Genomic DNA, 24,468 nt, shown 5'->3' with positions numbered 1-24,468 from the left:
TGCTCACATAAAAAATAGGTACATGATTCCCCTTTACCCTAACCCTAACCCTAAAATTTAAAACTGGAGTAGACTGAAAAAAAGTTATTAGTGCATTATCCCCCAGCACAATAATATAGCAGCGTAACACCTTGGAACTGAGACGGGGGGGTCCGGTGACACAGTGGCCCTACCCGGGGGAGGAAATCAATCCACCCACATTGCCAGGTATCAACCAAAGGGACACCCACCAACCGCAACCCCCCTGAATGAGGGCCGAGTATTGCCAGCAGCGTACAGCCCAATTGAACAAGTGCGCAACAGAGAGTCAACAACAAGCCAGTTCCCCCGAAAGGCATTGGAGGGAGGGCATCCCAGTGGTGATGAGATCCCACCTGGCAAGACAGCAAGGGTGGACAGTATCAAGCCTACTGGTCACCTTCACGCCCTCGGGCCAGGCTACACCTAATTATAAACCGTGCTGTAGAGATTAGTTTTTAGTAGACACTTGAAAGTTTGCACTGAGTTTGCATTTCTAACCTTAATTGGCAGATCATTCCACAGGAGTGGAGCTCTATATAGGGATGGACATGGTCAGAAACAATGCTCAGGTAGGCCGTGGCATTTAAACGATGCCCAATTGGCACTAAGGGGCCTAAAGTGTGGAAACATCCCCCACACCATTACACCACCACCAGCCTGCACAGTGGTAACAAGGCATGATGGATCCATGTTCTCATTCTGTTTACGCCAAATTCTGACTCTACCATCTGAATGTCTCAACAGAAATCGAGACTCATCAGACCAGGCAACATTCTTCTAGTCTTCAACAGTCCAATTTTGGTGAGCTTGTGCAAATAGTAGCCTCTTTTTCCTATTTGTAGTGGAGATGAGTGGTACCCGGTGGGGTCTTCTGCTGTTGGAGCCCATCCGCCTCAAGGTTGTGCGTGTTGTGGCTTCACAAATGCTTTGCTGCATACCTCAGTTGTAACGAGTGGTTATTTCAGTCAAAGTTGCTCTTCTATCAGCTTGAATCAGTCGGCCCATTCTCCTCTGACCTCTAGCATCAACAAGGCATTTTCGCCCACAGGACTGCCGCATACTGGAGGTTTTTCCCTTTTCACACCATTCTTTGTAACCCTAGAAATGGTTGTGCGTGAAAATCCCAGTAACTGAGCAGATTGTGAAATAATCAGACCGGCCCGTCTGGCACCAACAACCATGCCATGCTCAAAATTGCTTAAATCACCTTTCTTTCCCATTCTGACATTCAGTTTGGAGTTCAGGAGATTGTCTTGACCAGGACCACACCCCTAAATGCATTGAAGCAACTGCCATGTGATTGGTTGATTAGATAATTGCATTAATGAGAAATTGAACAGGTGTTCCTAATAATCCTTTAGGTGAGTGTATATTTGCATTATGTTTTTATTTACATTTTACGCCGCGTCCCAACTTCTTTGGAAATGTAGTTGTAACAAAACAGAAACTAAGACATGGACACAAAACAACGTTACAAAGGAACAAAATTGAAATAAAGACCAACAACATAAATAGGGACATAAATAGGGACAGTGAGTAAGAACTTTGGAGAGGGAAATTAACACAAAAAGGTGTCTGTGATTCAAATGAGGATCTCACTACAACTGCAAAAATATACATTTTGACTTCACTGTCCCATTACTTATGAAGGGCACTATTTCTCTGAGCAGCTCATAAAGCAAGATCTTTAGCCAGCTGTCAGAATATGCAAATAAACCCCTGTACATGCATATTTCCAAATACATAATGTTGGTGACTACTGATGTATTAAAGACAGATGCAAATATATTGGTGAAAGTCTAATAATGGACAAACAATACATGTTAGTCAGGCTCTTGTATGAATTATGGCAATCAGTCCAGCCACATAAAGATGTGCTGTATGTTGCAATTCTAATGGAAATAATTTACTGTAAGTCCTTTTACCTTTCTGAACTTTCTCTGCATTTCTCTCCCACATCCCTATTTTTCTCTCTACCTCCCTCTCTCACTCCCTCTTTCTTTTTCGCTCTGCCTGTATCCTGTCTTCATCTTTCCCTGTATCTCATCTTCTCTTCCTCCCAGGCTTGCCGGCTTCTGGATCCAGCCCGAGGGGCAAGCCAGTCAGTAGACAGGGTGATCATCGTGGAATTATCTGAACTCTCTGATGGGGGAGTTATAGTCACTCACTTTCACAGACCAGCCTGCCTGAGGTTTGTCTGCTGAATGATCTATCAGGACGTTTTTTATTTTCACCTGAATCTAACAAGTGTAGACCTAGTATCAGATTTAGTCCTAGAATCAGCATTAGTCATGTCATCAGAAATAAGTCTTGACATCAGTTTGTCCTTTCACCTGGAATAAGTTCAATCATCAGGAATAAGTCCGTACATCAGAGTTAGTCCTTTCATCTGGAGTTTAACCTAACATCAGAGTTGGTCCTATCATTAGGAGAAGACCCAGCAACATGAATGAGTTCTAACATCACAGTTAGTCCTATCATCAGAAAGCTGAGTGAATATTAGGAGTCCCAAATATTAGAGTTTAGTCCTAACATCAGAGATTAGTCCTAACATCAGAGTTAGTCCTTTCCTCAGTAATCTCTTTGAGGAATTAACCATCATCTGGATCATCTGGCTGCTAACAGATAGCGATCACAGTCTGGCCTTCAGTTCAGGTATTGTAGTTGCCTAATGACTGTGTTGACTGACTCTCTTTTGATATTTTATTAATATGACTACATGCTGCCCCTAAAGCAAACTGAGGAGGGAGGAGGGCTGCTGAGGATAGGGAGGTAGGGTTTGAGTATTGTCTGAAGGTAGGGACGTAGGGTTTGAATAGTCTGAAGGTAGGGAAGTAGGGTTTGAATATTCTGAAGGTAGGGAAGTAGGGTTTGAATAGTCTGAAGGTAGGGAAGTAGGGTTTGAATAGTCTGAAGGTAGGGAAGTAGGGTTTGAATATTCTGAAGGTAGGGACGTAGGGTTTGAATAGTCTGAAGGTAGGGAGGTAGGGTTTGAATAGTCTGAAGGTAGGGAAGTAGGGTTTGAGTATTGTCTGAAGGTAGAGAGGTAGGGTTTGAATAGTCTGAAGGTAGGGTGGTAGGGTTTGAGTGTTGTCTGGAGGTAGAGTTTTAGTATTGTCTGCTGTCTGAAGGTAGGGAGGGGTTAAGAGTTTGGTAAAAGCATTTACCTTGTATCACCAGTGTTGTGTTTGATTCCCACCGGGGACCAGTCCAAAGAAGTATTACAATGTTTATAAAAGCTCTGAATTAGAGCATCTGCTAGATGACTCAAATGTCAATTTAAGCAAATACTATGATCTTGTAAAGGATGCGAGCTATAACCGGAAGACTGGAATGTGTGGAGAAGATACAGCAGGTGTCAAAAATAATTTTGGAAGGTTGAGCACCTTTACCATTCTGGATAAGTGACATAAGCTTAATGGCACAAACAGGTAGCTGAGGTAGTGAAGGTCTGAGAGGACAAGAACATGGATTAGTGCCTTCACCGCATCCTGTGTAGGTAACTGCATGAACCTGCACAACCAAGTGACTGCATTGATGTTGTCACTGCTTTGATGTCATACCAAAAGTTCTGAAACTCTAGAAAGGGAACACCAAGTTATCATTCAAGATGAAGAGGTACAGTGGGGAGAACAAGTATTTGATACACTGCCGAATTTGCAGGTTTTCCTACTTACAAAGCATGTAGAGGTCTGTAATTTATATCATAGGTACACTTCAACTGTGAGAGACTGAATCTAAAAAAATCCAGAAAATCACATTGTATGATTTTTAAATAATTAATTTGCATTTTATTGCATGACATAAGTATTTCATCACCTACCAACTAGTAAGAATTCCGGCTCTCACAAACCTGTTAGTTTTTCCTTAAAAAATACCTGTATTAACTGCACCTGTTTGAACTCATTACCTGAATAAAAGACACCTGTACACACACTCAATCAAACAGACACCAACCTCTCCACAATGGTCAAGACCAGAGAGCTGTGTAAAGACATCAGGAATAAAATTGTAGACATGCACAAGGCTGGGATGGGCTACAGGACAATAGGCAAGCAGCTTGGTGAGAAGGCAACAACTGTTGGCACAATTATTAGAATGGAAGAAGTTCAAGATGATGGTCAATCTCCCTAAGTCTGGGGCTCCATGCAAGATCTCACCTCGTGGGGCATCATGAGGAAGGTGAGGGATCAGCCCAGAACTACACGGCAGGACCTGGTCAATGACCTGAAGAGAGCTGGGACCACAGTCTCAAAGAAAACCATTAGTAAAACACTACACCATCATGGATTAAAATCCTGCAGCGCACGCAAGGTCCCCCTGCTCAAACCAGCGCATGTCCAGGCCCGTCTGAAGTTTGCCAATGACCATCTGGATGATCTAGAGGAGGAATGGGAGAAGGTCATGTGGTCTTATGAGACAAAAATAGAGCTTTTTGGTCTAAACTCCACTCGCCGTGTTTGGAGGAAGAAGAAGGATGAGTACAACTCCAAGAACACCATCCCAACCGTGAAGCATGGAGGTGGAAACATCTTTCTTTGGGGATGCTTTTCTGCAAAGGGGACAGGACGACCGCACCGTAATGAGGGGAGGATGGATGGGGCCATGTATCGTGAGATCTTAGCCAACAACCTCCTTCCCTCAGTAAGAGCATTGAAGATGGGTCATGGCTGGGTCTTCCAGCATGACCCGAAACACACAGCCAGGGCAACTAAGGAGTGACTCTGTTAGAAGCCAAGCTAGGCCTAGCTAGAACCCAATAGAAAATCTTTGGAGGGAGCTGAAAGTCTGTATTGCCCAGTGACAGCCCCGAAAACTGAAGGATCTGGAGAAAGTCTGTATGGAGGAGTGGGCCAAAATCCCTGCTGCAGTGTGTGCAAACCTGGTCAAGAACTACAGGAAACGTATGATCTCAGTAATTGCAAACAGAGGTTTCTGTACCAAATATTAAGTTCTGCTTTTCTGATGTATCAAATACTTATGTCATGCAATAAAATGCTAATTAATTACTTAAAAATCATAATGTGATTTTCTGGATTTTTGTTTTAGATTCCGTCACTCACAGTTGAAGAGTACCTATGATAAAAATTAGACTTCTACATGCTTTGTAAGTGGGAAAACCTGCTGCATGTCCCCACTGTATGTCTTAAAGCAATCTGTCCTTTCTTGTATTAAGAGAAGTTCAGTCTTTTTGTCAAGGTGGTGAGCTAACACACAAGCAGAGATGAAGGGGAAAGGAGAAAAATATTTAAGTGTAGCTGTGAAAAATAGTGCAGACTGTGACAGTGTTGACTGACTGTGTGGAATGTGTAAAAGGTGTTGGCTGACTGTGTGGAATGTGTAAAAGGTGTTGACTGACTGTGTGGAATGTGTAAAAGGTGTTGACTGACTGTGTGGAATGTGTAAAAGGTGTTGACAGATTGTACAGACATTGACTGGGTTGACTGTCTTTGTTGGCTGAATGGTCTGTGACCCTGTTGACTGTGTTCAAGGTGTTGAATGATTGTGTGGACTGGGACTGTGTTGACCGTGTTCACAGCTTTGAATGATTGTGTTGACTTTGTTCACTGTGTTGACCGTTTTACAGCGTTGAATGATTGTGTTGACTGTCTTCCCTGTGTTGACCGATTTTGTTGACTGTGTTTACAGTGTTGACTGATTTTGTTGACATAATGTATTTACTGTATAGACTTATTGTTTACTGAGTGTGACTGGTAGTTGGTTTGGTGGACTGCGTTGCCTGACTGTTCATTGACTTGTGTCACAGTCCAGCTTTGCACCTTGTGTCACGGTTGAGAGGCAGGACACGAGGCGCAGAGTTGGAATATATCCTTTTAATTGTAACCACAAAACAACAAAAGGAGATGCAAAACCAAGAACTGAAGCCCTCCAAACAATGATCCGCAAACTGAAGGTCCAAAAGGCCAATGTAATATGTCCCCCAATTAGAGGGAACATGGAGCAGCAGCCACTAATTGGGGCCAAACTAGAAAATGCCTAGAGGCACCTCTGCAGTCAGGCTCTGACGGTGGCCCCCCAGGCACATAGAGATGCCTAGAGGCCCCCAGGCAGATCCTGACCCTTTGTCGACTGAATGGACTTGACTGTTGACTGACTGTGGACTGATTGAGTTGACTAAGTGGACTGTTTTCTTTGTGTTAACTGACTGAACTCTGTGACCCATCACAAACTCTGACACTGCCTTGCAAAGTATAAGTTCTCAGTTGTTATCTGTACATGTTTACCTCGGGAACCTCAGTGCTGTTATCCCTGCATTTCAGTTGCACATGCCACCTTGCACGTTCAGTTTGCCTGCTCTGCACATTTAGAATTGCCATTGTACTTCTATTTTTCAGTTGTTACATGTACATGTCTACCCTCGGGAACCTCATTACTGCTATCCCAGCATTTCAGTTGCCCAGTCTACCTTACACCTCCAACTTGCTCGATAGCATAGTCAGAATTGCCATTTGCACTTGCATTTGCCTCATTGCATAACTATTCATTTCCAGTTCATACATATACTTAATACTTGTACATTTTCTGCCCCCCCGAACTGCCTTCATTGCTCATTTGCACTGTATTTGCCTTCATTGCATATACACTCAACTAACATACACTGTACTTAATAGATGTACATTTCCTGCCCTCTTCTATTTGCACTCCTGGTTAGATGCTAATTGTATTTCATTGTATTGTATACGTACTGTTCAATGACAATACAGTTGAATTTTAAGTAATCTAATCTGTACTGACTGAATGTGTTTACTGATTGTTTTGACTATGTTGGCAGTGTTTACTGACTGTTTTGGCTAAGTGGACTATGAAAGTGTTGTCCATTTTCACATACAACCAAGGAAACCCCCCCCATAAGTATGTCACTGTTCAGAATAATAAGTGTGATCAATTATTATGGTGGGTAAACTACTGTCTTGATCTTTGTTACCATTTCCCCAACTTATCTCTAAACAGGGCTGCTCTGGTAATACTTGTGGGGTAAATTAAATTTGACCATTAAAGAAAGTTCTTGGGCGGGTGAAAAGTGTTGGCCGGATGTGAAGTGGGAGGATGCAGGAAGATCAGGTGTGCTGGCTGATGGTGGGGAATGGATGGCTGCAGTATAATTGAATTGAACGGTATCTAGGGGAACGTGGAGGCATCTGTTAAACGTTGTGGGATTAAAAGCCTTTGTTTCCTCACCAGCTGATGCTGCTCCATTTTTGGCAAGGAGGAAGCAAGATGGAGTCAGACTGAGCTCTGGCAATAGTTTAGAGGAAGCCTAATCAAGCCGTTGTCATTGTTCAGACCACCTTAGCTGTGTAGTCAGAGGCCTGTGCTCTGTAGAGTCTATCTCAGAAACTCTGTCCCCTGATGCCCTGATGCTTGTTGCTATTAGAGAAACACACAATAAAAAAAAAAAACAGGGAGCTATATAGAAGTGCATTCTAGAATACCCAGGCTGATGATGAGTTCTAGAAAAAGGCTAGGCCACTAGAGGAATCCATGGGAGCCGATGTACAGGGCACTGTAAACTGCAGTAAACTGCAATATAGTGATTATTAAAACCAACTTGAACTTTAAAGTAATACTGTAGTACTGTAGTAATTTAACTAAATGAAACTCTTTTTCTTTTCCATTTTTAAGATTCAAAGGAATTGCACTGTTAATTATATACAGGTGCTGGTCATAAAATTAGAATATCATCAAAAAGTGTATTTAGTTCAGTAATTCCATTCAAAAAGTGAAACTTGTAATTAACCCAAAACACCTGCAAAGGCCTTTAAATGGTCTCTCAGTCTAGTTCTGTAGGCAACACAATCATGGGGAAGACTGCTGACTTGACAGCTATCCAAAAGACGACCATTGACACCTTGCACAAGGAGGGCAAGACACAAAATGTCACTGCTAAAGAGGCTGGCTGTTCACAGAGCTCTGTGTCCAAGCACATTAATAGAGAGGCGAAGGGAAGGAAAAGATGTGGTAGAAAAAAGTGTACAAGCAATAGGGATAACCACACCCTGGAGAGGATTGTGAAACAAAACCCATTCAAAAATGTGGGGGAGGTTCACAAAGAGTGGACTGCAGCTGGAATTAGTGCCTCAAGAACCACCACGCACAGACGTATGCAAGACATGGGTTTCAGCTGTCGCATTCCTTGTGTCAAGCCACTCTTGAACAAGACACAGCGTCAGAAGCGTCTCGCCTGGGCTAAAGACAAAAAGGACTGGACTGCTGCTGAGTTATGTTCTCTGATGAAAGTACATTTTGCATTTCCTTTGGAAATCAAGGTCCCAGAGTCTAGAGGAAGATAGGAGAGGCACAGCATCCACGTTGCTTGAAGTCCAGTGTAAAGTTTCCAAAGTCAGTGATGGTTTGGGGTGCCATGTCATCTGCTGATGTTGGTCCACTGTGTTTTCTGAGGTCCAAGGTCAACGCAGCCGTCTACCAGGAAGTTTTAGAGCACTTCATGCTTCCTGCTGCTGACCAACTTTATGGAGATGCACACAGTGCCAAAGCTACCAGTACCTGGTTTAAGGACCATGGTATCCCTGTTCTTAATTGGCCAGCAAACTCGCCTGATCTTAACCCTATAGAAAATCTATGGGGAATTGTAAAGAGGAAGATGCGATACGCTAGACCCAACAATGCAGGAGAGCTGAAGGCCACTATCAGAGCAAACTGGGCTCTCATAACACCTGAGCAGTGCCACAGACTGATCGACTCCATGCCACGCCGCATTGCTCCAGTAATTCAGGCAAAAGGAGCCCCAACTAAGTATTGAGTGCTGTACATGCTCATATTTTTCATGTTCATACTTTTCAGTTGGCCAACATTTCTAAAAATCTTTTTTTTGTATTGGTCTTAAGTAATATCAAAATTTTCGGAGATACTGAGTTTTGGATTTTCATTAGTTGTCAGTTATAATCATCACAATTACAAGAAATAAACATTTGAAATATATCAGTGTGTGTAATGAATGAATATAATATACCAGTTTCACTTTTTGAATGGAATTACTGAAATAAATCAACTTTTTGATGATATTCAAATTTTATGACCAGCACCTGTACAGCAGAAATGGTTCCTTTGCGATGCTATTCAACACCCTGACCAATTCTTTTATTTTAATAAATTACAAATGGTGCATTAACATTGATTAACAACTTCTTTCTTGCCAACCTGTTCATAATATGACAAAGGCTTTCTCCTATCATGATAATTGTGATATTACAGAGGTTTTCTCCTGGCATGATCATAGTGATATTACAGAGGGTTCCTCGTGCCATGATGATAGTGATATTACAGAGGGTTTATCTTGTCAGGATCATAGTGATATTACAGAGGGTTTCTACTGTCATGATGGTAGTGATATTACAGAGGATTTCTCCTGTCATGATGGTAGTGATATTACAGAGGATTTCTCCTGTCATGATCATAGTGATATTGCAGAGGGTTTCTCCTTTCATGATAGTGATATTACAGAGGGTTTCTTCTGTCATGATCATAGTGATATTACAGAGGGTTTCTCATGTCATGATGGTAGTGATATTACAGAGGATTTCTCCTGTCATGATGGTAGTGATATTACAGAGGATTTCTCCTGTCATGATGATAGTGATATTCCAGAGGATTTCTACTGTATTTATGATGTTATTACAGAGGGTTTTTACTGTATTTATGATAATGATATCACAGAGTGTTTTGCCCTTAATAAGTTTAGTGACTGTAGAAGCTTAAGGTAGACTGTTATTAGTCTTCAATTTAGCACATTTTGGCCTCAAAGATGATCTGTCCTGCTCAAAAAATGCAGGCCAGGGACATCACTGGAAAATCATGGATGGATGGATCATGGATCTAAATTAAGAAATTAAAGTCCATTCTGTCTTCATCCATCCAACACCAATAAAAGTCACAAAAACTGCTGTACTATGTATCCAAAATAATTTTGTCAATTATAGTTTATAGTAAATTAACATCTACATGCAGTACTATTCTGTTTCTAAGCGAGTTCTCTGAATCATTCTGAGTAATTTCAAAACAGATTTAGTGATTAGCCCACTCATCTCGGAATAAAGTCATTAAAAAATGGATAATTAATTTAACAACCGGATCTCCCTTCCTCTGAACAGATTACGTTACAATACGTTAACTTCAAACCCAAACAAACATTAGTCTGTGAAACGTGCACAGTTTTTCAGCTGTGTTTCTGATGTTTATTAGCTATTAGGCACTTACAAATGTTAGCTAGCGTGTCATTAATGGGAAAAGTATATTTTACGTAAGTTGGTTAATGTTTGTCGCAAAAAAATATGACCCCTATTATTGGCCACTGTCCCTAATTATTGGCCGGAGTGTTTCTCCTTTCATGATAGTGCTATTACAGAGTGTTTCTCCTGTCATGATGAGTGTGATATTAGAGGGTTTCTACTGTCATGATGGTAGTGATATTACAGAGGGTTTCTCCTTTCATGATAGTGATATTACAGAGGGTTTCTCCTGTCATGGTGACTGTGATATTATAGAGGGTTTCTCCTGGCATGATGATTGTGATAATACAGAGGGTCTGTTCTCTACAATCATACTGATGGTCTAACCATCCACATGGACTGTTCTCTACTATCATACTGATGGTCTAACCATCCACATGGACTGTTCTCTACATTCATACTGATGGTCTAACCATCCACATGGACTGTTCTCTATATTAATGCTAATAGTCTAACCATCCGCATGGACTGTTCTCTATATTCATACTGATAATCTAACCATCCACATGGACTGTTCTCTACTATCATACTGATGGTCTAACCATCCACATGGACTGTTCTCTACATTCATACTGATGGTCTAACCATCCACATGGACTGTTCTCTATATTAATGCTAATAGTCTAACCATCCGCATGGACTGTTCTCTACATTCATACTGATAATCTAACCATCCACATGGACTGTTCTCTACTATCATACTGATGGTCTAACCATCCACATGGACTGTTCTCTACATTCATACTGATGGTCTAACCATCCACATGGACTGTTCTCTGCATTAATGCTAATAGTCCAACCATCCACATGGACTGTTCTCTACATTTGGTGGCAGCAACTCCTCCAACACACAATTCGTTCCACTCTTTTCTGCAACAGAACATTAGCCTTTCAACTCTGAAAGTCTATTGAATATTTCAAGATAATGTACAGCGAACAGAGACTGCAAAGATACTCTTACATTCCTGAATAGAGAGCTTAGTGCTTTATTGTGGTCCTTTCATAATTTTGCAATGACACGAAGGTTGTTGTTTTCATGCTTTTTCTAGCCTTTTTTCCACTATATATTGTGCTATATCCATGATCTGGATATGTCAAGCACAAAGAGGGACAGATCAAACAGCCAATAGAAATCTGACATAGAAATATGGTATGTTCCGCCAGTCAATGCGTAAATTCCAAGTCTGACAGACAAGCTACTGAAATGTAATCAATTTTAAAATAAAATGACCATCCCTTGGACTTCAAAAAAACTGTAAACCCTCCCCAAGACTGAAATTAAAAAAGCATGACCCTCTCCTATTGCTTTGTGTCTCATCATGTTAAATTCCAATCTGTCCCTAACTCTTACCTTGTTGTTCTAACTCTATTCTTTCTCCTCAACACTAACTTTATTCCTATAATTCTATTCATTTTCTTCTAACAATAACCATTTCCTGCTAAATCACTTTATCACAGTTCCTCTAAATAACAAACTAACGGACAAAAAACTTTCTAACTAACAACCAGTTAACTTACTAACCCTGTTCCTGTAACTTTTTCCCTGTTACTCTAACTCCTTAACTTACTCTAACTCTGTTTGTCTCCTCAGGAGTAAGAGAAAGCAGTCAACTGGCTGGACTATGATGGTTAAAGATGGCTGTGATATCCTTGCCTGGATATGGCGATACAGGAACTACTGCATCCTCTTCCTTTCGCTTATCGCGTCTCATGTCCAGTCAGACATCGAGTTTACCAAGGACAAACACTTTTCCTGGAAAACAGGTACAAAATTTGATGTAAATACTGTTGGTTCAGGGTTCATCTCAGTCATGTTAGCTCTGTCACTACTGTTGGTTCAGGGTTCATGTTGGTCATGTTAGCTCTGACAATACTGTTGGTTCAGGGTTCATCTCAGTCATGTTAGCTCTGTCACTACTGTTGGTTCAGGGTTCATGTTGGTCATGTTAGCTCTGACAATACTGTTGGTTCAGGATTAATCTCAGTCATGTTAGCTTTGTCATACTGTTGGTTTAGGGTTCATGTCAGTCATGTTAGCTCTGTCATACAGTTGGTTCAGGGTTCATCATGTCATGTTAGTTCTGTAAATACAGTTGGTTCAGGGTTCATCATGTCATGTTAGCTCTATAAATACAGTTGGTTCAGGGTTCATCATGTCATGTTAGCTCTGTAAATACAGTTGGTTCAGGGTTCATCATGTCATGTTAGCTCTGTAAATACAGTTGGTTGAGGGTTCATCATGTCATGTTAGCTCTGTAAATACAGTTGGTTCAGGGTTCATCATGTCATGTTAGCTCTGTCATGCTGTTGGTTTAGGGTTCAGGTCAATCATGTTAGCTCTGTAAATACTGTTGGTTTAGGATTCATGTCAGTCATGTTAGCTGTCACAGAGTTGGTTCAGGGTTCATTTCAGTCCTGTTAGCTCTGTCATACAGTTGGTTCAGGGTTCATCATGTCATGTTAGTTCTGTAAATACAGTTGGTTCAGGGTTCATCATGTCATGTTAGCTCTATAAATACAGTTGGTTCAGGGTTCATCATGTCATGTTAGCTCTGTAAATACAGTTGGTTCAGGGTTCATCATGTCATGTTAGCTCTGTAAATACAGTTGGTTGAGGGTTCATCATGTCATGTTAGCTCTGTAAATACAGTTGGTTCAGGGTTCATCATGTCATGTTAGCTCTGTCATGCTGTTGGTTTAGGGTTCAGGTCAATCATGTTAGCTCTGTAAATACTGTTGGTTTAGGATTCATGTCAGTCATGTTAGCTGTCACAGAGTTGGTTCAGGGTTCATTTCAGTCCTGTTAGCTCTGTCATACAGTTGGTTCAGGGTTCAAATTGTCATAAAACTGTGGAAAATGTGTTTATATTTTACTGTTAAGCGGCCATACGTACAATTGTTACTGATCTACAAGCATAAATACAAGCATAAATGACCAGAAGACATCTGTAGGTAATGTTTTAGTTTAATGTTTCAAATATGCCTGAGATATTCACCATTTAAACTTCTGTCCATCATATTGCATAGATAATGCACAGTATCATCTTGGACCCTTTAATCAGTGCTTGTATAAACACCATTCTACCTTCTTTATCCTTAACTTAAGAAAAACTTACATTTTTGTTTATTATTACTCCATTCTGCTTGCTGGAAAACAGCTCCATTTCAATTTCAGTGCATTTCCTGTAGAAAAGCTATGTCCATCTTATTAGGCTTCAGATAAGGCAACACATTCCCTCTTAATAGGGTTCCCAAATCCATTTATATTCCACCTTATGCATTGAACATGGTATCTAGACATATTTTACGTGTGAATAGTAGTCTATGCCTGTAAGGCTAAGTTTTATATCAATATTAGTTATATCCCCAATAAGCGCTTCTTGTAATTGCCATGTCTCGTTTGCGTCACTCGCTCTTTTATCTGTCATCACCAAACGCAGCTTAACAAACATCTTAACAGTGCAAACCATAACACTTCCAGAGAAGGAAACATATTAGAAAAGAAACAGAAAAAAAAAAAATAATCAAAAGAAACCCACAAAAAAAAAAAAGAGAAACCTAGCGTTTGGATCCGTGAGGGACGGTACACTCAACCAGAAGAAGCTCACTCTCTGGCTCTGTTGCTCAGGCAGCACACAATCAATACTCAAAACATTGTCCACTCTTGGATCAGCCACTTTTCTTCTTTATAGCCCATATTATAGTCCAAGTCCATCTTTGCAGTGCGACACTTCTCAAATTAGACATAGCCTTTCAGCTCACCCATCTGTATTGAAGTTAATCCTGATGAACTTCTCTGCCTCTTTGGCGCTTGTGAAACTTTGGCTCTTCCCCTTCCACGTGAATCACAGGGATGCTGGATGAGCCAGCGTATATATCATGTTGAGCCGCTGCAGCACTCTCTTCGTGGTTGTGAAAGTTTTTCTTTTCTCAGCAAGGTCCTGTGTCATATCTGGGAACATGGACAGTTGGATGCCTTCCCATTCGATCCCGCGCTTTTCTCTGGCCCCTTTCACTACTTTATCCCTAACTGTCGTAGGAATCTAATCAGCACTGGCCTGGGCGGCTGACGGTCATTGGGCAAGTGGGCGATGCGCTCTTTCGATTTCAAATTCACCGTTCACGTTGATTCCGAGCCCCTTGCCCAACACTCTCTTCTCACAGCTCTCCATTGTGCCGTTCGTCCGGTAGGTTTCTCTCAGCCCCACCAGTCGCACGTTATTTCTCTTATTGTGATAGCCAAGCCTCTGCATACGGTTCCACATAGCATCCCTCCTTTTTTCATCATGTTCCCTGTTATTTATGAGCCACTCTGTCGTGTCCTCCAGGTGGTGGATACACCCCTCCACTTCTTCCATCTTTTCCTGTATCCCGTTCACCGTGAACTTCAGTTCAGAGGTTGTTTGTTTGATAGTTAATATATCTGCGGCCACCTCCTGTAGCGTGGTACTCATTTTGGGGATTTCTGCAAAAAGTTGATCCATGTTTGAGACATTTGCAACAAGATACTGGGGATGTCATCACTACTATTATAGCACAGTGTTAATGGAGCATTTAAATAATCTACTCAATCTCTGTGTTTTTGAATATAGTTCTCGACAACATGTATTGTCTCAGGGATAATCTCAATCCTGATAGTTTGCACACTTCGTCAGAACTGGATTTCCTGGATATGGATAGCTCTATTATGGTGTTTTCCTGGGCTGCTGCTCTTTACTTTCAGTCAGGAAAGGATGATGGAACAGTTAAAGATGATGTTTGTATGTTCAGATCTCTAGCTTTTACAAGGAGTAGAACAGATTTTTGTTTTTACATGATTCCAGATAGCTTGGTGTTATCCAGGTAGACTCTATATAGCTTGGTGTTATCCAGGTAGACTCCGTATAGCTTGGTGTTATCCAGGTAGACTCCGGATAGCTTGGTGTTATCCAGGTAGACTCCGGATAGCTTGGTGTTTGCCAGGTAGCTGCAAAGGCTTACTAGCCAAACAGCTGGCTGGCTGGGCAATGTTCCTCTTAGAGCCTTTCCTACTTGTGTTAGGACTGCTTGTGTTAGGACTACAACTGAGCAAAACTGATTTTTTTTTCACAACCCCATTTCCAAAAATGTTGTGTAAAATATACAGAAAAACAGAATGTAATGATGTTAAAGCCTATATTTAAAAAAATATATATGTTGTGTAAATCTAAAAAACTAAACCTGGTGGAATATCACACAACTAATTAGGTAAATTGACAACAGGTCATGATTGGGTATAAAAAGAGTATTTCAGAAGTAAAGATGGGGACGGGTTCACCACTCTGTGAAAAAATGTGCATGCAACAATTTAAGAATAGCCTAACACAACATAATATTGCAAAGAGTTTGGGGATGTCATCATCTACGGTACACAACATAATTAAAAGATTCAGAGAATCTGGAAGAATCTCTGAACACAAGGGACAAGGCCGAAAACCAATATTGGATGGCCGTAGTCTGCGGGCCCTTAAGCGGCACTGCATTAAAAACAGACAAAGTTCTTTAGTGGAAATCACTGCATGGGCTCTGGAACACTCCCGAAAACCATTGTCTGTGAACACAATTTGTCACTGCATCCACATGCAAGTTAAAATTCTACCATGCATAGAAGAAACTATACATAAACAACATCCAGAAACGCCACCGCCTTCTCTGGGCCCTAGCTAATTTTAGATGGAAAACTGTCCTGTGGTCTGACAAATTTTATTTTTGGGAATCATGGATGCTGCATCCTCTGGGTGAAAGGGATGAGGGAACATCTGTTTTGTCATCAGCGCACAGTTCAAAAGCCAGCATTCATGATGGTATGGGGGTGCATTAGTGCACATGGCAACAATATACAGGTGCTGGTCATAAAATTAGAATATCATCGAAAAAGTAAAACTTGTATATTATATTCATTCATTACACACAGACTGATATATTTCAAATGTTTATTTCTTTTTATTGTGATGATTATAACTGACAACTAATGAAAACCCCAAATTCAGTATCTCAGAAAATTTGAATATTACTTAAGAATAGTGAATAGTAGCGTATTTAGTTGCCTTTAAGAACAACTAACTTTTCTAATATTTCTGGTGTTAACTGCCTCCTGTGCGGATGGAATATCATTCCTCCAAATAAGAACAGTTTGAAGAGGGGAGGGATGTATTAAATCAAGCAAAAAGGAGCTTGATCAGTGGGTACAGTTCCAGAGAAAGCAGGTCCTTTCTGGTGTCCTCCAGAAAAAAAAAAATCTCTAACACAGTTTTGCTATGGCGTGTGATCTCTGGTCTTACCCAGACTTAATTTTCTTCAGCTGAGAAAATAAAGAAGACTTCTTCTTAATCATCTTGAAGGTACGCCTTTTTTCTCCTGACAATTGTGCATGTAGCCAGCGCATTTTGAAGTATGGGTGAGTCACCATAGAAGCAAGAGATCCGACCCTGTAGCCGATCTATGGCTATTGCATTCGTTCTCAGGATTTTGCAGTACTCTCCCAGGTAGTCAAGCTCCACCTCTTTGAATGTAGGGAGCTTACGTTTTTCCATCATTTGAGGTAGTTTGTCTCTTAAATGATTCAAACTATGATACAGTAAATTCCAACGTATTGGGAAAGGTGTTTTCAAATGTCCCTTTGTAACTTCTAATAGGAGCTCTGCTCTGCTTGGGTGTTTTTGATGCATTCCACAAAGCTGAGCACTTTCCCATGGCTGAGTTGTTCAGGCATGAGTGTGTGGGAGAGTCGTTCATCACCTGCTTTGCATCAGTGGTACCCACTAAGCTGAGAGTATGAGTGGCACATCTCACATGAGGTGGTAGGGTGATTTCACCTTCAGACGCTTCTTCCCCTGAAGAATTTATGATTATGAAGGACAGTCCATCCTCCTCTGTATAATCATTCTCTTCATCTGCAACAATAGATATATAGAACTCCTTAAAGGCCTTAATGAAATTGGACCCATTGTCAGTCACCACTGCAATAATGTTTTCATTTGAAAGGCCAAATTCTGAGTGGATTTCCTCTTATATCTCAATAAGTTTGTATGTGTTTGGACTTGGGAAATGTCTGCATGCAAGAGCGACTGATTCACGTTCAGTTGAATTATGTGTGTGCTAGCTCTGGCATACATCTAATAGATGGAATGGCTGGGGGTGCCCCAGGAGAGGTTTGGGAACCACTGCTGTAGATGACAAAAAGTATACTTAGCATACTTGCATAATAGGCCTTTAAAAGTAAATGTAACTGTATATTTAATGTAGTAGAAATAATAATAATATATATATTTTTTTTACAAATGGACACCATTTACTGTCATAACTGGGAACTATATTGTCTGCCAGTAATGGTGAAGGTAATCATGAGCATAAAATGTGTAGCATAAAATGTGCTCCCGATCTCCCTCTTCCCACAGCTATCCAACTGACAAGCTAACTTGCTAACTCCTAGCAATGCATCAGCCTAGACTACTTGCTAGCTTCACTAGCTTGTTAGCACTGATAGCTTGATATACAGTATTATATGTTAACCACCATGTACCATGCAATATGTAGCCAGACATAAATTATACATTTAGCTAACACTTGTTAGCTACCCATGGCAAATAAGTCTTATATGCTCGTTGAGCTGTTTCATGTTAACTATCCAAGCCAACTTGAAGCACAAATTAATTGCTAGCTAGCTAGCTTGCTGGCTCAAACTCCAATCTATCGATTTTTTTTTATCTTTATCTTACCTATGGCATTCAAAATTTGTAAAATCTAAAAATATACAATGGATTTTATATAGTTAATGCAGTTCAGATATAATGTTTACCTTGACGGAGAGTCCAATGCACTGGTTAAGGCAGGAAGCATGTGCTGGCTTGCTTGAGGGGGGAGGGGGCGAACTTCACAGATGAACTTGATTGGAAATACTGTGAGTAGTGTGGATAATGTAGTTAAAACATTTTGTTTGTTTCAAAATTACTCCCCTCTAAAGTATCTTGTTACAAATTACATTTACATTTACAAAACACTCAAGTTATTAAACTCAAACTCATAACTCAAAAGTTATTATAAGAAAGTATTTATTTAAAATACAAGTAACAGAAATACTGTCCATCTCTGCTGCAGCTGCAATCCTATATCAAGCAAGAATGGGACAACATTTCAATTTCAAAAAGACAGCAATTGGTCTCCTCAGTTCCCCAACACTTACAGAGTATTGTTAAAAGAAGAGTTGGTGCAACACATTGGTAAACATAACCCTGTCCCAACTTTTTTCTACTTTGTTGGCATCCAATTCAAAATGTATGTATGTATTTTTCCAAAAACAATAACATTTTCAGTTTCAACATTTACTATATTGTCTTTGTACTATTTTCAATTACATTTAGGGATAAATGATTTGCACATCATTGAATTCAGTTGTTATTTGCATTTTACGCAGTGTCACAACTTTTTTGGAAACGGGGTTGTACATAGAGTCCCAAAACACTTTTTGATCGAAAATACTATGGTGTGTCTGTCATAAAACATTCTTTTATTTTGCATTGACATTTCTTGAAGGGTTGTGAGGCCTTTAAAAAGTACCTTTTTGTATTTAGCAGTAATATAAGATCTAGGATTCTGTAATAACTAGAAGTCAAACTTAAAATAGGTTAGGGCTTGATTCACAGCAGGTGAAGAGGAATACAGAGCTGTATTATCAGCAAAAAAGAAACTGTTACACATTTCACAGTATCTCCAACTTCCTTCAGATTTAGAGAGAATAAGAGATGACCCAGAATTTAACCCTGTCATGTCCCTTTTAGTGCTTGATTTTTCCCTTTCAATAGACTAATTTCTCACAAGTGTTTTGATTTTCCATACCATTAGAGATTGATTAAAAAAAAAAAGGCAGCTAAGCCAGCAACAAAATGTGTTTCAAAAACCTGACTCCAGTTTGTCGGCCTGCAGATACATGGCATTCTATGTATCTGTAGAAAGTTTCTGTAAATTAGCAAAAACAAAACAAAATTACCTGGTTTTCTGAGAGATTCTGTGCCATTTCCTCAATATGCAGTTATATACCTAACAGCATAAAATTGTGTACCAACCATATATTCCAAAACTCAGTTGTTTGTGGTAGCTTTCAATAAGGAACATAATCAGGTTAAAAAGGTACTTTATATAGTGGATAAACCTTTCATTTGAAGTGCAGTAACATTATCAAATGATGGTTTAACCGTGAAGTATCAATTCCAAATTATATATTACCAGTGCAGTTTGAATATCAAACACTCCATGGACAGTGAAATATCAATACCAAATTATTCATTACCAGTACAGTTTCAATATCAAACTCTCCATAGACAGTGAAATATCAATACCAAATGATTTATTTCCAGTGCCGTCTCAATATTAAACACTCCATGGACAGTGAAATATCAATACCAGATTATTTATTACCAGTGCAGTTTCAATATCAAACTCATCAATGACAGTTACGTATCAATGTCAATCTCTCCATTAACAGTCAATTATGTATATCAATCTCTCTATTAACAGTGCAGGTTCAATATAAATCTCTCCATTGACAGTAAAATATACATACAGCTCCGGAAAAAATAAAGAAACCACTGCACCTTTTTCTTTCCTTTCCAAAAAGTCGAAAAGGAAAGTTCTGAATGAAGAACAGAAGCATTCAATTTGCAGTGATTTCTTAATTTTAACCCTTCTGTTCCTTCTGTTCAAGGAAAATAAACAATTCTATTATTGTATTCAATATCAGCTGTTACATTAACACACTTTCAAGTTTACATAATAGTATTCAATGCAACAGATATTTGTCACGTGACATTAAGTATGGATTTAGATATTGTTGCTGCTCAAAACTTCCTGCGATTGCTAGACAGCATGCTTTCATCAAATAAATAAATGCTTTCTTCTGTATCAGACACCAAAGGAGCTAAAAATATTTGAACTGGAACCATTTTGGAATGGTAGTGTCAGCCAATCGGCACACAAGGTGGTCTAGAGTGGTCTACGGAGGTCTGGGGTGGTAGAGTAATTTAGGGTAGTCTGGTGGTCCAGTGATCTTAGGTAGTTTATTGGTCTAAGGGTCTAATGTTGTCCAGTAATTTAAGGGGGTTGAGGGTGGTCTAGTGGTCTAAGGTGTTCTAGAGGGTCCAGTAGTCTAGAGAGGTCCAGATGTCTAAGGTGTTCTAAAGGGTCCAGTAGTCTAGAGAGGTCCAGATGTCTAAGGTGTTCTAGGGTAGTCTAGTGGTCTAGGGTCCTGGTGGGTTTTCTAGGGTGGTCTAGGTGGGTGTTCTAGGGTGGTCTAATGGCATAGGGTGGTCTAGATGGGTGTTTTAGGGTGGTCTAATTTTGTGAGATGGTCTAGGAAGGTCTAGGTGGGTGTTCTATGGTGGTCTAATGGTGTACGGTGGTCTAGGTGGGTGTTCTAGGGTGTTCTAATGGTGTAAGGTGGTCTATGGTGGTCTAGGTGGGTGGTCTAATTGTGTAAGGTGGTCTAGGGTGGTCTAATGGTGTAAGGTGGTCTAGGTGGGTTTCTAGGGTGGTCTCATTGTGTAAGGTGGTCTAGGGAGGTCTAGGTGGGTGGTCTAGGGAGGTCTAGTGGTGTCCGATGGTCTAGGGAGGTCTAGGTGGGTGGTCTAGTGATCTAGGGAGGTTTAGGTGGGTGGTCTAAGTTGGTTTAGTAGTGTAAGGTGGTCTAGGTGGTTGTTTTAGTGGTTTAAGGTGGTCTAGGGAGGTCTAGTGGTGTAAGGGTCTAGGGTGGTCTAGTGGTGTAAGGGTCTAGGAAGGTCTAGGTGGGTGGTCTAGGTTGGTCTAGTAGTGTAAGTTGGTCTAGGTGGGTGTTCTAGGGTGGTCTAGGGTTGTAAGGTGGGTGGTCTAGGGTGGTCTAGTGGTGTAAGCCACTGCCTCTGGTCACATGTACTGCTGCAGCATTGGTTCCAATCTCACCTCTTTCAGAACAATTTGCACCTTAATCACTTCATGACCAAAACATCATAAGCTGCCAGAACATAAAGACCTTGTAAGTACACTGTTTCTTATCCCTGGATAATTTTTTCCCAACAATGTACTGCATCAGCCTCTCGCTGCTGTCCACATTTTGGCATGGCATCTTCCTGAGAATGAGAGTGCAAAATATAAAATATCACGTGCAAAATATATTTCTATATTTTATTATCTTAAATGTTACTCTTATACATTATTGTATTTACTGTACACAAACCTTTATATTTAAGAAGTGAACTGATATAAGTTATTCAGTAGCCTTAAATACATTGAATAAATAATTATTCTGCTAGTCATTAATTTTAATTAGTGATTGATAGTCATAGCAGAATTGTTAAACCCCAATAGTCCCTTCCTCTCCAAGTAGGGCCTCTATTTATTTTCTTTCAGCAGCTAGCTGTGAAAGTTTCCCTTCATAGATAAAGCCCTGGTGTCTTGCTGTGCGATTAGCACACTCATCTCTCTCTCAGTGGTTGGGTAATGATACTGCCCAAATGATAAAAAGATTGATTAATTTCACTTGAAATAGCATAGGTTGAGAAACGATGGTGGGAACACCAGGTGTGAGGATTTGACATCCTTACTGCACTAAGACAGCTTATGTTCGTTGATGCTTAACTGGAAAGGAGAATTCACTTTATGAAACAAAATCTCCACACCACCAATAATGCATTCTAATTTCAAGCCGACACATGGAAGCATTCCAGATGCATAACAAAAGGTGCCACAGTGCTTTGAAGTATAATCTAACACATCAAAAGGAAATTATTTGTTGAAATTGTTCACACAGATCATGTATCTGTTAAACTTTAGATTATGAAATTCAGTTACCATCTAACCCAAAGTGCAATAGAGGAGGGCAAGACATTTACAAGTATAAAGTATAGAGTGTTACAAGTGGAATTTATTGATGTGCAATGAAGGCAAATAGATGACAGAAAATTTACAAGTATTAACTATAATGTATGTGTATAAGCGGGGGAAAAAAGATTGTGCAATGAGGCAAGTGCAAATGGCAATTCAAAATGTGAAGTGCAGGCACATTGAAGATGCAAGGTGGCGTGTGCAGCTGAAAACTTCAGACTTTGCAAGGCAGAATCTAGTCTCGTAGTACAAGGGAGTAGTGCAACAAGGTCTCTGAGAAACATGCATTATTAGAAAGTATTTTGATTATGTTAATTGTAGTTGTATTAAACGTTACATTTTCTTTATAATGAGATCTTTTCAAAGACTAAAACAAAGTATTACAAGTATTTTTGACTGTTTGTGTAGCATTTCTACTGTTTTACATAAGTAATGTAGGCAGTTATGAGTGCAGTTTATTTGTTGAAGAGTTTGTTGTAGAATGACTGTAGACAACTGTTTATTAACAGTACATATTTCATTTATACTGTTTATTAAAGTAGATATTTCATTTATACTGTTTAACTACAGTAGATATTCAATTTATACTTTGCAATAAAGGTACAAACCGTTTCCATTAATGAATTTGGATGATACTAATAACACTAACTACAGACTGGGACAGAGCTGAATAATGGATTTTTTGAAAAATGTACTGGGTCTTCAGGAATATCTTTTGGTGAGTGGACTTTTAGAAAACTATACATTTTGAATGAACTAACCCTTTAAGTTAGTTTGTGTAGGAGAGAGCATTTCAATTGGATTACATTTTCTCCTGTGATTGCTGCTTTCCAACTAAAGGGAAAGACACCCTGTTCAGTTAGTGTCAGCTTAAGACTCTACATGGACTTTAATATTACTGGGTCTGTATTTGTCATCTTTGAAAACCTCTCATCTTTTTCCAGATGGTTGATTTTAATATGGGGACTCATTTTAAGACGATTTTGTAGGTTTAGCCCTGTAAACATTGAGGTAAAGTTTCATCACTCAGTAAGAAGTGAGTTTATGTCAGATGGTGTACTCTCTACAGAAACTCATAACTCTATTGTAATTATGCTGGAATATGTTTTTTAAGCTGTTTATTTGTTCTGATTCGTGGTATGAATGAAATATTAGTTTGATGTTAATAATACAAATAAATAAGAGTTTTTTTAATTAACAAATAGGTCTCTTAATTTGAACCCTTTTGTTCCTCACTCAAAACCTTCCTTTTCAAGTTTTTTGGAAAGGAAAGAAAAAGGTGCAGTGGTCTCTTAATTTTTTCCGAAGCTGTACAGAACATTCCATGGTGCTCTAACTATAGTACTTGTATTTAAGGGTTTAAACTGTAATGCTATCAGTTTCACAGATCTCAAGGACCCCTTTTAGAATGTCACTGTTGTGAAAGGATTATAGTTATGAATGCCAATTCCTACCGCATAATAATTCATTGTTTTCTTAAAAATGAGCACAAAAGCAGTCAAAATAATGGTACAGGCTCCCATAGATCTGCTTTCCAGGAGCCAAGTCTGCCTAATTGTGATCAAGGTAGAAAATTCTAAGTTGACTATTGATCTAAAGCTGTAAGATGTCGAGCCAATTAGATCACATTTGAAATGCTCCTGGACATATGGCTCTTTGCAATGAAAAAAAAAGATAACGTGATGAAAATTAATTCAGAGGTAAAATTATTTTGTTTTTTCAAGTGATGTATTTAGTCCATCTAAATCCTCACTGTCTTGGTCATCTGTGTGACCGTTATCAAAAGCAACTTTGGAGGATTTCGCAGACAGAACTTAAAAGCCTTCAGAACATTGATCCTCCGATGGAGATCTCCGCTATCTATTGCTATGGAAACTGATGAAGGTTGTCATAGAAGCTGCTATCGGTTCTCCTCTCCAGGAGAAATCTCCAAGCACCAGATAGACAATCCCCTGGGAATATTCCCTGGAAGTGTAACACAGCTACTACTGTCTCACTACTCCTTTTAACTTGAAGGGCTTTCACGTCAGCCACATGGAAAATGTTCTAATTCCACAGCTATCTTCACTGTGGAATTTGAATAAGATGAAGAAAAGTCACCACAGAAAGAGTCTTTGAAGAAGTTGTTTATGAGGATGAAAAATGTATAGTACTGATACTTTATGAGAAATAGATTAAAATCCAACCTGTTTCATTCTGGGTTGATTTCCAAGAACTGTAGAAGGCCTTGCTGTTATACTGTTTATTAGTCATCGGAAATGGAGTGTGGTGATACAGTGCATTTTGTTTGTATTTGGGAGAGGCACAGAAC

The 24,468-nt window shown here is 39.7% G+C and overlaps 1 protein-coding gene across 4 annotated transcripts in view; it reads left to right on the top strand.

Annotated features, from left to right (window-relative positions):
- Positions 1-2,114: 2,114 nt before the first annotated feature.
- thsd7ba (thrombospondin, type I, domain containing 7Ba) overlaps positions 2,115-24,468 on the top strand; it is a 292,455-nt gene continuing 270,101 nt past the window's right edge. For all 4 annotated transcript variants that reach the window (XM_034289054.1, XM_029115860.2, XM_029115859.2 and 1 more), the window contains exons 1-2: positions 2,115-2,212; positions 11,881-12,053. In XM_034289054.1, coding sequence (XP_034144945.1) covers positions 11,912-12,053 — 142 coding nt within the window. In that variant the 5' untranslated portion in view covers positions 2,115-2,212; positions 11,881-11,911. The remainder of the gene's footprint in view (positions 2,213-11,880; positions 12,054-24,468) is intronic.

Source organism: Esox lucius, chromosome 20 (assembly GCF_011004845.1).
Source record: "Esox lucius isolate fEsoLuc1 chromosome 20, fEsoLuc1.pri, whole genome shotgun sequence".
In the NCBI taxonomy this organism is placed as follows: domain Eukaryota; kingdom Metazoa; phylum Chordata; class Actinopteri; order Esociformes; family Esocidae; genus Esox; species Esox lucius.
This window is presented reverse-complemented; position numbering and strand designations above follow the sequence as displayed.